The sequence below is a fragment of the Chrysochloris asiatica genome, unplaced genomic scaffold (assembly GCF_000296735.1).
Source record: "Chrysochloris asiatica unplaced genomic scaffold, ChrAsi1.0 scaffold00142, whole genome shotgun sequence".
Taxonomy (NCBI): Eukaryota; Metazoa; Chordata; class Mammalia; order Afrosoricida; family Chrysochloridae; genus Chrysochloris; species Chrysochloris asiatica.
Window position 1 is genome coordinate 7,905,962 of NW_006408660.1, and position 14,500 is coordinate 7,920,461.

Below are 14,500 nucleotides of genomic sequence, written 5' to 3' on the forward strand. Positions count from 1 at the left end.
ATTCACCCTGTCCTCCTCTTGTAGACAGAATCACAATCTGCCTTATCTACTGTCCTAACTACGGTATCAGATTGGGAGTTTCCAGAGGACAGATGCTGGCTCTCTCCCTCACAGCGCCCAGCACACTCTGCTTCGCACTTGGGCCACTACGCATGCAATGCTCATCTCCTGGATGATTGATGGGTGCCTGTGGGCTCTCTTCATTCCACGTGTCTCATCTGTAGACACAACAGGAGGTTCTACAGCAAGGTGACCTTAGAGCTCGTTGCCTTCTTCCACCAAATCTGAAGGTGGAGGGATGAGGTCTCGGGGATTCATCCTGGCCACTAGGCAGACATCATAGCTGTCATGCATGAGGGCATTGATGGCTATAACATTCCATTGGTTTTCCCATGGGTCCAGCTCCAATATTTCTTTGGAGATAACCTCATGGCGATCTGAAAAATAGCATACATACATACACACACACACACACAAAACAAAATACCAAGGGGATATTAAATTCAGAGGTCATCATCACTGCTAAGTAATTTCCCCCAAAAGGGATAACACATAAAACCTGAAGGATATTTTTTATGAATAAAAAATTCTGGACAGTTCTGTATTTAATTTAAATTATTGCTTTAAAAATTTCATTTCATTGCTTCCTGGACTCCATGGTTTCTGATAAGTAATTGCGTCCTTCTAGTAAGTGTTCCTTCATATGTAAAGTGTTTCTCTGCGGTTTCTTTCAAGATCTTTAGTTTTTTGTTGTCTTTAATTTACACAAATTTGATTACAATGTGTCTTTTTTTTCCCTCCAAGTTTATACTGTTTATAGTTTAGTGAGCTTCTTAAATCTATAAATTCATATCATCAGTCAAATTTTGGAAGTTTTTCAGCTATTTTTTATGCACCCACACTCTTTCTCCTCTCTGTCTGTGACCTGATGACATTAATATCAGACCTTTTAATATTGTCCTAAAGGCTCCTGGAGTCCTGGTGTGGCACTGTGGGCTAATGGGCTAGACTGCAAAGTTGTTTGAATCACAAGATTGGAAGTTCAAGCTCACCAGCTGCTCCTTGGAAACCCTATACAGAGTTGCTATAGGTCAGTCATAAATGACTCGCCGGCACTTTATAACAAAGTGCCCCTGAGGCTCTGCTGACTATTTTTTTTCTGTTATTCAGATTGGATAACTTTTGTCTATCTTCAAATGTAGTTACTCTTTCCTGTCCCTGTCATCTCCACTCACTAATTTTTTTAAATTTCAGTTAATTTTTCTTTTCTAAAACATCTACTTTTTTGTAATAGCTTCTGTTTTTCTTTTACGCTTTCTATCGTTATGTACTTTTCAAAAGTGGCTGCTATTACTCATTGGGGTACCATTGTAACAGCTGCTTCAGGGCCTGTGTGTCTGGTGGTGGTGGTTATGTGCCACGGAGTTGGTTCCGACACAGCGACCCTGCATAGGGTTTCTGACGCTGTAAATCTTTATGGGAGGGCCTACGTCTAGTTATTGCAAAATCTGCACCATTTTGCTGTTGCCATCTGTTTTTTTTTTTTTTTTTTTTCTTGTGATATTGAGATTGTTCTGGGTTTTGGTATATTTAATATTTTGAATGATATAATAGATACTTTTAATATTATATGTATGATTTTGGGTCTTTAAAAAAATCTGTGGAAAATATTGATTCCCCCCCCTCCCCCCCATTAGCAGAAAACTGACCCAGTTAGGTAGGTTCAAGCTACAAGTTCCTACCTGCCTTCTGTGAGCTGTGGCTCCAATGTCAGTTCAGTTTTCAGAGCCAACTTTGCATTGTTATTTGGATCTGTTTCATACACATATGACCCAGTGGCCTGGCTGTGTATGGCTAATCATGCATGGGCATCTTGGAGATGATACCAGGAGTTTCCTTAAGCCCAAGCCTCTGCAAACACACCAACACATTACCAATTCCAGGAATATCCTTACTCCCTCTACCTGGTTATCTGGCTAGAAAATTAGAGCTTTACATTCCCTGTTTTGCTGCATAGTTTCCATGGCTGTTTCTGCCTCCAGGACTAAGTGATGACTGGATTGAGAAAGAAAAGCAACAAAGACTGTACTAGTTTCCTAGGGTTACTGTAATCAATGATGAGGTGGGTGACTTAGAATAACAGAAGCTTATTTCTCCTAGCTCTGGAGACGCCAAGTCGGAAATCAAGGTAGTGGCTAGGTCCTGCTCCTACTGAAGTCTGGGGGTAAGCCTTCCTTGCCTGTTTCAGCTTCTGGTAGCCCCAGGGGTAATTCGGCTTGTGGCACCATCACTCCAATGTCTACCTGCCTCTTCTCTGTGCCTTTTCTCCATTTACAAGGACACTGTCACACATTTTCTTTTGGTGCCACATTGCTGTCATTTATTGGAGGCTCAAGGAGCTCTGGTAGCGTAGTGGTTACGAATCGGGCTGCGAACCTTAAGGTCAGCAGTTCGAAACTACCAGCCGCTCCACGGGAGAAAGATGAGGCTTTCTACTCCCGTAAAGATTTACACCCTCGGAAACCCTGTACAGGGTCGCTATGGGTCGGAACCGACTCGACGGCACTTAACAACAACAACAATGAGCAGGGAATAGGTTCCTGCCCCGAGGTGTCACTTGCCACCACCGTCTTTTCTTTGTCTCAGGAAATCTAACTTTCTGCCCCAGGAATGGGCCCTCTACCTGTGGGCAATTTCATTCAATTCTCCTCATTAGCATCAAACACAAAAGCTGATTATTTAGGAAGACAAAGAAATAAAGAGCTTTGATTTTTTTTTTCTTTTTTCTTTAAAAAAGTAAGAGTCCTGGTATGGCACTGTAGGATCAGCAGTGGACTGCTTACTGAAAGATCGGCAGCTCAAACCCACCTTGGAAACCCTACACAAGGTTGCTATAAGTCAGAACCAACTTGACGGCACGTAACAACTTTATTGAGATATAGCTTATACCCTATAAAGTCCACCTTTTAAGAGTACATATAATCCAGTGATGTTAATACATAGTATGTAATTTATAGAGTGTGTAACCGTTACCGCTATCTAAAAAAATGTTTGTCACCTCCAAAATAACAATGTACTCATTAACACTCACTCCTCATTCACCCTCCAACTCCACAATGGCTGATATACAATCTCTCTAAGAATTTGCCTATTCTGGACATTTGTGACTAGCTTCTTTCACTCAGCATAATGTTTTCAAGGTTTGTCTCTATTGTAGCATGTACCTCATACCTTTTTATGGATGAGTAATATTTCTGGTAGCGTAGTGGTTACGAATCGGGCTGTGAACCACAAGGTCAGCAGTTTGAAACTACCAGCTGTTCTGCGGGAGAAAGATGAGGCTTTCTGCTCCTGTAAAGATTTACAGCCTTGGAAACCCTGTACAGGGTCGCTATGAGTTGGAACTGACTCCACGGCACATAACAACAACAATAATATTTCAGTGGAGTAATAGACCATGGTTTGGTTCTCCAATCATCCATTGATTTGGGTTGTTTCTACTTTTTTGTGATTATGAAGATTACTGCTATGAACATTCATGTGAAAAATTTTGCAAGTATATAGCTTTCAGTTTGGTGGGGTGGTGGTGGGTGGTGGTGGTGGTGTAGAAGCCATCCAGATATGCCTTGGGAGACAGGCCTGGTGATCTGCTTCTAAAAGGCCACATCCTTGAAAACCTGAGGGAGCAGCTCTATTCTGTACAAGAGTCGGAATCGACTTGATGGCAATGGACAACAATAATAGACCTGTTGTTTTTAAGCACCTTCGAGTCAAATTTGACTCCTCATGACCCTATAAAGGGTTTTTGAGGAGCAGCTGCTGGGTTTGAACCACCAACCTTGTGGTTCACAGTCCAGTGCTGATCCTATGGTGCCACACCAGGAGTCCAATAATAGGCCTAGGAGTGAAATTTCCAAGTCCTATAGCAGCTTTGTGATGCTGCAGGATAAAACACTGGACTGCAAGGTCAGTTTGAACCACAAGGTCAGTAGTTCAAATTCACCAGCTGCTCCTTGGAAATCCTATCTATACATGGTCCTTATGAGTCAGAACCAACTTGACGACACTTAACAAAAACAGCATGGCAAGTTTTCTGTTCAATATTTTGAGGAACTGCCAAACTATTTTCCAAAGCATTGGAAGGCTTCTCTGGGCAATGTTACAAAACTCTTCTGGGGTTACTGATAAATGCCTACAGGACACAGCCCTCCACCTCAGCCTGAGGAGCGGATGTCCTGACTGGAACAACAATTGTTTAAAAACCTCTGATGAACAAATAGAAAAGAAAGTTGAAATTTTTGATTATGAAAGTTTTCATGCATACACAAAGGCAATAAAATTACTTTTACCATGTATTCACCACCAGCTTTAACAATTACCAATATTTTGCCAATCTTTTAAAATCCATTTTCACTTTCCTCCTCCACTTAAAAAAAAATTTTGCTGGAGTATATTAATGCAAATTTCAGATATCATATAATTTTTACCCCTAAATGATGTCTGATTGTCAAGAACTTAAAAAAAAGACCTTCCTTATCTTTGTAAATCCATAATGCCATTATTACCCCTAATGAGGCTAACAATTCCATAATATCATCTAATATCCCAGTCCATATTCACATTTCCCAGAGTACAGGAAAAAAAAGTCTATTATTTTTACAGAAGATGTTTGACTCTAATACCAAGAAGGCCACTGAATTTTTCAACATAAAAATGGTTGAAATGGCAAATGTTTCACCACAAAAAGAAATGAAAGAAAAAAAATAAGGCCTACCATTGTATTTGGTTCATATATGTTCCAAGACTCCTGGAATTTGAAATGGATACTCTACATCTAATTTACATAATTATGAGCTTATAAAATGGATGTTGGTTTATAGAAGGTTCTGCTTTGCTACATTTTATCTTTATTCTATTTATTTTGACATTCTTCCAAAATAGAAATGTTCTTGATGCATGAACTGGCTTCATGTTCCCATTAATAAGGTTAGAATTGTACATCCAGTGATATTTAATGTAACTGCATTCTGCCTTATTTACTAATGCAACTATTCAAACACTGTTGATGTTGTTAAGTGCCGTCGAGTCGGTTCCGACCCCTATGTGCTAGATTTATGCATATTTTGAGATCTCCCTATTACATTAAAATTATGAATTCAAACTGTAGAACACAATGTTGGTGCATTTAGATATCTTGAAAATAAATTCACTTGCATTTGTTGTTGTAAAATGCTGTTGAGTTGTTTCTGACTCACAGCCACTCTGTCTGTACAGAGTGTCCGAGGAGCAGCTGATGGGTTTGAACTGCTGACCTGTGGTTCATGGTCCAGTGCTTGTCCTATGTTAGAATTGCTTTCAAGCACTTTATTTCAGGTGGCAGTAAAGGGCCGAATCTCTTTCTCATAAAGGCAGAAAACAACTCTGATGCTTCTCGTCATTATATCCACTAGCACCTACTCCTCACATTTAAAATCTCTTCTTTAGTCCAATAATCAGTCACAAATCTTTCTGTATCATTTCTCTTCATACACCACCACCAAACCCACTGCCCTCAAGTTAATTCTGACTCACAATGACCCTATAGGACTAAGTAGAACTGCCCCATAGAGTTTCTAAGACTATAATCTTTATGGAAACAGACTTCTGCATCCTTCTCCCATGTAATGGCTCTTGTGTTTGAACTACCAGTCATTCATTTGGTTAGCAGCTGAGCGCTTTTAGTCACTATACCATTGTTGTTTTTAAGTGTCGTCGAGTCGGTTCCGACTCATAGGATTTTTTTGAAGAGCCGCTGGTAAGCTTGAACCACCAACCTTGCAGTTCAAACCGACCTGACAGTCCAACGCGTTAACCTGCAGCACCACACCAGGGTTCCACTGTGCCATTAAAGTAATCTAATACTTATTGGGGATGTGCTATGTGCCTAATGCATAATAAATTGTTGTTGTTGTTGTTAAGTGCCGTCGAGTCGGTTCTGACCCATAGCGACCCTGTACAAGGTTTTCCGAGTGTGTAAATCTTTACAGGAGTAGAAAGCCTCATCTTTCTCCCACGGAGCGTCTGGTAGTTTCGAACCACTGACCTTAAGGTTCGCAGCCCAATTCGTAACCACTACGCTACCAGAGCTCCTTGATGCACAATAAATTAGATCTCCTTTAATTCTTATAACAGTCTGTAGATGTAGTTGTTGCTAGGTGTCATTGAGTTGGTTCCAACTCATGCTGACCTAATGCACAAAAGAATGAAACACTACCTGTGCCATCCTCACAGTTGTTGTTATGCTTGACCCATTGTTACTGCCACTGTGCCAGTTCCTCTTGTTGGGGATCTTTCTCTTTTTTTCTGACCCACCATCTTACCAAGCATAACATCCTTCTCCAGGGACTGTTGCCGCCTGATTACATGTCTGAAGTATGAGAGACAAAGTCTGGCCAGCCTGGCTCCTAAGGAGCATTCTGGCTGTACTTCTTCCAACACAGATTTGCTTGTTCTTCTGGCAGTACTTTCAATATGCTCCTCCAACACCATATCTCAAATGTACCAGTTTTTCTACAGTCTCCCTTATTCATTGTCCAGCTTTCACATTGTACAAGGCTATTGAAAATACCAGGACTTGGGTGAGGTAGCAGCTCCATTGTATAATTGTGAAAACCAAAATTCAAAGAAGTTTAGTGAGTTGCTGAGGAACTCCAAATTCTAAAGGCCATGCTTTTCCGATGTCCAGTGTCCACACACATACCTCTCTCCGGAGTGTTCATTAGTGATTGGATTAAGAGAGGTTAAATCACTACTAAAGGTTACAAAGCATTTAACGGGGATTAGTACCTGCTCCATGGAATCCTCCACAGACATACAACTTCCCATCCACTGCTCCTGCATTTGTAGAATTGGTTCGAAGGGAGAGGAGGGGACTTGGCATGGGTGGGCCTTCTCTCCAAAAATCCCCATCAGGGTTGTAGATCTCCACAGCATCAAGGCATTTTCGAACCTGGCCCTTGTCTCGACCTTCGCAGCCAATCCCACCTACAGAGAATGATACGCAGAAATGCGATGACTAAGAATTTGAATCATGTATTGTGGCTAGTATCTCTTCCTTGCTATTGTTTGTATCACAGGCTTATGGGTCTTTGACTTTCTTTGCCAGACTAAACATTTTGAAGTAATCATACTGTCTAGTCTGTACTCCATAGGAAAACCTAATGTCTCTTTTGCTCTGTTTATGCTTGTGTATGAAACTGATTCCACTGCAGGCCATATATTTTACAATATCCAACTCTGGTTCACAGAATGAGCAGGTGAACCCAATTCTCTCTGACATCCGTCCTCCTGTGAATCATTAGGAATGATTTTGCTGTCTCTCCTTGTCTTCCAAAAGTTGCACGTTTTATAATTAGGGAAGGTCCCTTTTTTATTTTGGTTAAAACCCAAACTGAAATGCCCAGTGGATCTTCCACTTTTGGATGATACGTTCACTCAACAGATAATGACTTCCTGTTACATACATGGCATTGTGCTAAGTGACAAGGAGTTAAGAAATATGAATAAGGTATGTTTCCTGCCCTCAAGAAGTTAATGGGCTGGAAGTGGCCATTATGCAAATAAATAGAGTAGAGGACATTATGACAGGTATCTAAAGAGAGATAGCAATTAGATTTTGAAGTCCAGAGACTGTAGCAAGTAACAGAAATATCATACTTAATTATGACTTTAAATACAACTCTCCATGGGAAAAAGTTACTGTATAAGAATCTCTAATAAAATTGTTCTCCTAAATTCTAAAATGAATCAAGGTCAGGGCCATATTTCCTGACATTAAGGAGACTGAGGTGAATTCCCAGGAAGAAGGGATACTCCTGTACTTCTCACAGATATAAAGTCAATTCTGACTCATAGTGACCCCTGTATATGGTTCCTGAGGCTTTACAGGAGCAGAAATCCTCATCTTTCTTCCGAAGAGTGGCAGGTGGGTTTGAACTATCCTTGTGGTTAGCAATCCATTGTTTACCCTACAGTGATACTCATTTCATCAATGACTAAATTCCATCTAGGTTTGTTGCTTTATCTGTAGGACCAACCCAAAAGACCTGAAAGTGTTGGCCTCTGCTAAACCGGCTCTCTTTCCCCTAGAGGTCGGAGAGGTCACTGCGTAAGTGGAATGTTCACTGGTGTTTGGATACATTGTTTACAGCAGTATCAAAACCAAAAGCACGAACTACTTTATTTCATGGCACTTGCCCTATGTATCATTTATGGGAAAATGGGTTACACAGGCTTCACAGTATTTCTAATTTTCCTTGCCAACTGAGCTACAGTGTTTCTAAGCAGGGGACAATGCTGGCTTCAGTCAGTTACTGCATAGCCCTGTGGTTTATTGGGCCCTCTTTCAATGTAACACTGTGGTAGCCAGAGGTTTCTTAGCTCAACAAGAAGTAGAATTTCTTATTTGTGCAGCAGAGGCCTTACAGCAGTTGAACCCAGCACCAACTTATTCATCAAGTATGAATAAGATGATTTAGTGATCTGAATCTGCAGGACTCAAGAGAGATTATTAGACTGGCTTGCATTATGTAACTAGTAAGTGGAAGCAAACAGGTTTACTGAAAGGCACTGAAGTTAAACTGGGGCACATCCAGAACCACAATCCTGAATCTAACTCAGAAGTTTTACATAAAAGCTCAGAAAAGCTTTTCCAACAGAATGCGTAGAAAGAATGGACATTCTCTTTTAACTTTTTTGGAGTAATTAGAATCCTTATCATTTTGTTGCTCTGTTACCAAGTATATTTAGTGATCACATTCAGCCCTTACTCTAGAAAACTAACATTTTAAAGATGTGCCATTTCTGTTTGGATGGCAGACATTTCCTGTGCTTCACTGGAGCAGGCTTACAGGGTACCTGGTCTTTGTTTCTGACTGTTAATGCTTTAACACATTTTCTGTCTCACCTGGATGTAATTCTGCCATCAAGTACATTTTCAGTGTCACTTACTAGCTGCAGACTTAATGAGCTCAAACTAAGGTGAGGCTTGATTAGATAAATAATCATATAAAGGCATGATCTTTATTAATAAGGCAACAACACCAGCACTACAAGAGAAATCTTTTGATGAGAGAAACCCCAGGGTAGGATCAGCACATCCTTAGAATTTTAATGAGATACCTCCTTATCTTTAATTTACTTGCCAGCAGAACCTCTGAGCCCAACTTTTCTTTATTCAAAACCAGACAAATTAATGGAAATTATCTTTGTGATTCATACCCCAAATGGATTTCAAATGCAAAATATACACCTCTTTAGGGGTCTGGGAATGGGAAGAAAATTCGAGAAAATGCCTTCCTCTCCCTGTTTCAATTTCTTCTGTGGCTGAGGGAACACCTCTCTCTAAATAAGACCTCCTAGCACAGAGGAATTTTGTCACACAAAGTCTGGCAGGAGAGCAGTTATACTTCTCTTATATTCTCAAGGACATCCTACTTATGTGCCCTTAAGTATAATGGTCCTTGGGTTCCCCATGCTCTTCTGCCTTAGGGTTTGCCTTGAGATAGCAGGCTTATTCTATTCTCCCCTGGGCTTGTGGAACAGCTGATCCCCCCAAAAAGGGGAGGGAGAAAGAGTCATGTTCAAGGGATATCGTGATAGTTCTGACAAGCTTCCAAAGGTGCTTGCATTGCTAACCCAACGTTATTGTTAAGTGCCGTCAAGTCAGTTCCGACTCATAGTGATCCTGTATTGGGGTTTCCGGGGAGCGGCTGATGAGTTTGAACCACCGACTTTGCTATTCAAACCACCCTGCGGTCCTGTGCATTAATCCATAATGCCACATCAGGACTCCAAACCAGCCTTATGGACACATATAATTATACTACAGAAAAAGCATGTGGGCTTTTGGAAACCGACAAACCCTAGTTCAACTCTCCGTGTCACCACTTACTAGCTGGACAACTTTGGTCAATTTAATTTCTTGAAGCCTCAATTTTTCATGTGGTAAACTAAGGATTAATAATACCCATTTAATAAATTATTACAAAGATTAAATTATGAGATAAGTATGTAAAGGAAGGAAAGGATAAGGGGAAATTTACATTTGTTGCTCCTCTATTCACAAGCATTATTATAGGAATTTTCTTCTATGGACGTATGCTCATTTACTACAAACAAACAAAATGACTTGCATTTAGTAAAAACCTATTTGCTGTTGATTGAACTTTGACTCATGGCAACCTCATGTGTGTCAGACAAGAACTGCGTGTCATCAGGCTTTCAATGGCTGCTTCCTCACAAGTAGAGTGTCAGGCTCTTTTGAGGTGCTTCTGGGAAGATGACCCTCTAGCCTCTTAGTTAGCAGTCGTACATGTTAACCTTTTTAGTAGGTACTCAATAAATGTCCATTCCTTTCTCTATGTGCCTTTATATTCCTTCAGGTGCCAAGCATGTCTTTCTCCAAAGGATGCTTAACAGTCTTTGTTGAATAAATACTAAAGTAGAAAGATCACAGTAAATCTTTGGCAAATTCATCTTATGTTTATATAAAACAATGGCACTTAACAACAACAACAACAACAACAATGGAAGAAATTTAACACATTTTACTCAAAATAATAGAATTTCTTGGACAGTTGATATTTGCTTCTTAAAAGCATCAATTTTTTTGCTTCAACTTCTTATGATGTTTAAAAATGTATGTTACATTCTTCTATGCCTTAGTGAACTGAAGATTGCTGTTAAGCGCTATCAAGTCAGTTCCAACTCATAGCAACCCTTCATAAGGTTTCCAAGAAACAGATGGTGAGTTTGAACTGCTGACCTTATGGTTAGCAGTCCTGTGCTTATCCAACAGTGCCATACCAGGACTCCTAATTGAAGATATCAAAAGAACAACTTCTTAAGGATTCAGGGCTAATGATATGAGTTGTTCTTATAATATATCATAGCTAGAGATGGTTGGAAACATTAGGTTATATAAGGACATCCCTTAGATTTGCTTTCTTGAAAAAATTCTTGCAACTGGGTTGGCTTTTTACAGTTTGCCTCCTTACCATAAAAACAAAACACAAAATAAGAGTTGCATAACTTTCTGGCTATGTAACACTATGCTTTCCTTCGAACACATATAACTAAATCAGAGAATATCTCAACAGCATTCTCTTATTTTTTATCTATTCTCAATCATATTACCATCACTGTTCTTTGGGGGATTTCATATTTTAGAAGCTTCCAAGCATCTATAGTTTCAGAATAAATAAACTCACTTTGAACTTCTAGTTAATTTTAAGCACTCTGTTAGTATATTTGGGATATTCACTTTCAGTTATATTCCAATTATATTCGGTGTCATGGGATAACAACTTTAAGAGTTTTTTGTTTTGTCCACAAGGCTTATGTAATAAGTGCTTAGTATTTTGGCAAGGGTGTAAGGTCCTTTCAGCTCATAAAATAATTCAGTCTGCTGGAAATCATAGGCAGATAAATACAAAACCATATATAATTGTTGTTGTTGTTGAGTGCCACTGAATTGATTCTGACTCATAGCAATACTATAGTGTTTCGGAAGAGTGACTGACTGGTGGCTTTAAACCAGCAACTTTGCAGCTAGCAGTCCAGAAACCATCCTACAGTGCTACACCAGGAAAACATTGTAATTATATGCTGATTGAAAAAAAGTACAATTTCTAACTCATTGTCACAATGAAATGTGGAACTACTGACTATGAACTTTTAGGACACCAATGATAAAGACTACAGCTAACTTGCAATTGGACAGTTCTGGTGTGGACTACAAGATTGGTTTGAACTGCATGGTTGGCAGTTCAAACTCACCAGCTGCTCCTTGGAACCCTATTGTTGTTGTTGTTGTTAGGTGCCATTGAGTCAGTACCGACCCATAGTGACCCTATGCACAGCAGAACGAAACACTGCCCGATCCTGGGCCAACCTCACTACTGTTGCCACGCTTGAGTCCATCAATGCTGCCACTTGGCCAATCCATCTTGTTGGGGGTCTTCCTCTTTTTCTCTGACCCTCCACCTTACCAAACATGATATCCTTCTCCAGCGATTGGTCCCTCCTGACAATATGTCCAAAGTATGAGAGCCGAAGTTTAGCCATCCTGGCCTCCAAGGAGCACTCTGGCTGCCCTTCTTCCAAAATGGATCTATTGGTTCTTTTGGCACACATGCTACTTTCAATATTCTCCTCCAACACCATAACTCAAATGCATCAATTCTTCTATGGTCTTCCATATTCACTGTCCAACTTTCACATGCATACGAGGTTATTGAAAATACCATAGCTTGGGTCAGGCGCACCGTAGTCCTCAAGCTGATATCTTTGCTCTTCAACACTTTAAAAATGTCTTATGCATCACATTTGCCTAATGCAATATGTCATTTGATTTTTTTGACTGCTGCTTCCGTGAGTGTTGATAGTTGATCCAAGAAGAATGAAGTCCTTGACAACTTCAATCTTTTCTCCGTTGATAAGAATGTTGTTTATTGGTCCAGTGGTGAGAATTTTTGTTTTCTTTACATTGAGATATAACCCATACTGAAGGCTGTGCTCTTTGATCTTCATCAGTAAATGTTTTAAATCCTCTTCAGTTTCAGCAAGCAAGGTTGTATCATCTGCATGTGGCAGGTTGTTAATGAGTCTTCTTATAATCCTGATACCATGTTTTTCTTCATAGAACCCAGCTTCTCGTATTATTTGCTCAGCATACAGGTTGAATAAATATGGTGAAAGAATACAACCCTGTCGCACACCTTTCTTAATTTTAAACCATTCAGTGTTCCCATGTTCTGTTCGAACAACTGCCTCTTGGTCCATGTACAGATTCCTCATGAGCACAATTAAGTGTTCCGGAATACTCATAATTTGCAATGTTGTCCATAGCTTGTCATGATCCACACAATCAAAAGCCTTTGCGTAGTCAATAAAGGACAAGTAAACATCTTTCTGATATTCTCTGCTTTTAGCTAAGACCCGTCGGACATCAGCAATGATATCCCTCATTCCATGGCCTCTTCTGAATCCGGCTTGAACCTCTGGAAGTTCTCTGTCAATTTATGTTTGCAGCCATTTCTGGATTACCTTTTGCAAAACTTTACTCGCATGGGATATCAAAGAGATTGTCCAATGATTTCCACATTCCATTGGGTCACCTCTCTTTGGAATGGGCACAAATATGGATCTCTTCCAATCAGTCGGCCAGATAGTTGTCTTCCAAATTTCTTGGCAGAGATGAGTGAGTGCCTCCTGTGCCGCCTCACTGTCTTGAAATATTTCGATTTTTATTCCATCAATTCCTGGTGCCTTGTTCCTTACCAATTCCTTCAATGCACCTTTTACGTCTTCCTTCAGTATCATTGGCTCTTGATCATGTGCTACCTCTTCAAATGGTTAAACATTAACCATTTCCTTTTGGTACAGTGACTCTTTGTATTCCTCCCATCTTCTCTTAATGCTTTCTGCATAATTCAGTAATTTGCCCATAGAATCTTTGAAAAATGAAAGTCGAGGCTTGAATTTTTTCTTCAGTTCCCCCAGCTTGAGAAATACTGAGCGCGTTCTTCCTTTTTGGTTTTCTGATTCCAGATCTTTGCACATTTTGTTGTAATTTTTGGCTTTATCTTCTTGAGCTGATCTTTGAAATTTTCTGTTCAGCTCTTGGACCTCCTCATTTCTTCCATTTGATTTAGCAGCTCTACACTGGAAAGCAAGTTTCAGTGTCTTTTCTGACATCTGTCTTGACCCTTTCCTTCTTTCTTGTCTTTTTAGTGATTTTTTTGTTTTCTTCATGTATGATGTTCTTGATGTCATCACGCAACTCTTCTGGTCTTAGGTCTTACATGTTTAGTGTATCAAATCTGTTCTTCAGATGATCTCTAAATTCAGGTGGGATATATCAAGGTCATATTTTGGCTCTCGTGGACTTGTTTTCATTTTCTTCTGCTTCAGCTTGAATTTGCATATAAGTAATTGATAGTCTGTTCCACAGTCTGCCCCTGGCCTTGTTTTGATTGATGATATGGAGCTTTTCCATCGTCTCTTTCCGCAGATGTAGTCGATTTCCATGTATTCCATCTGGTGAGGTCCATATGTATAGTCATCTCTTATGCTGTCTAAAGAAGGTATTTGATATGACCAAATCATTGGTTTTGCAGAATTCTATCGTGCGTTCCCCGGCATCATTTCTATCACCAAGGCCATATTTTCCAACTACTGATCCTTCCTCTTTGCTCCCAACCTTTGCATTCTAATCACAAGTAATGATCAATACATCTTAATTGAATGTTTGATCAATTTCAGGTTGAAGAAGTTGGTAGAATTCTTCTATTTCATCCTCACTGGCTTTAGTGGTTGGTGCGTAAATTTGAATAATAGTGGTATTAACTGGGTTTCCCTGTAGGTACATGGGTATTATCCTATCATAGACAGCGTTGTACCTCATGACTGATCTGGATATGTTCTTTTTGACAATGAATGCAACACCATTCCCCTTCAA

General features: G+C 39.9%; 1 protein-coding gene across 1 annotated transcript in view; it reads right to left on the bottom strand.

Moving 5' to 3' along the window:
• Positions 1–255: 255 nt before the first annotated feature.
• Positions 256–14,500, bottom strand: part of KBTBD12 (kelch repeat and BTB (POZ) domain containing 12) — a 41,295-nt gene continuing 27,050 nt past the window's right edge. The window contains exons 4-5 of the mRNA XM_006870518.1: positions 6,826–7,023; positions 256–437 (exon numbers count right to left, since the gene is read on the bottom strand). Coding sequence (XP_006870580.1) covers positions 256–437; positions 6,826–7,023 — 380 coding nt within the window. The remainder of the gene's footprint in view (positions 438–6,825; positions 7,024–14,500) is intronic.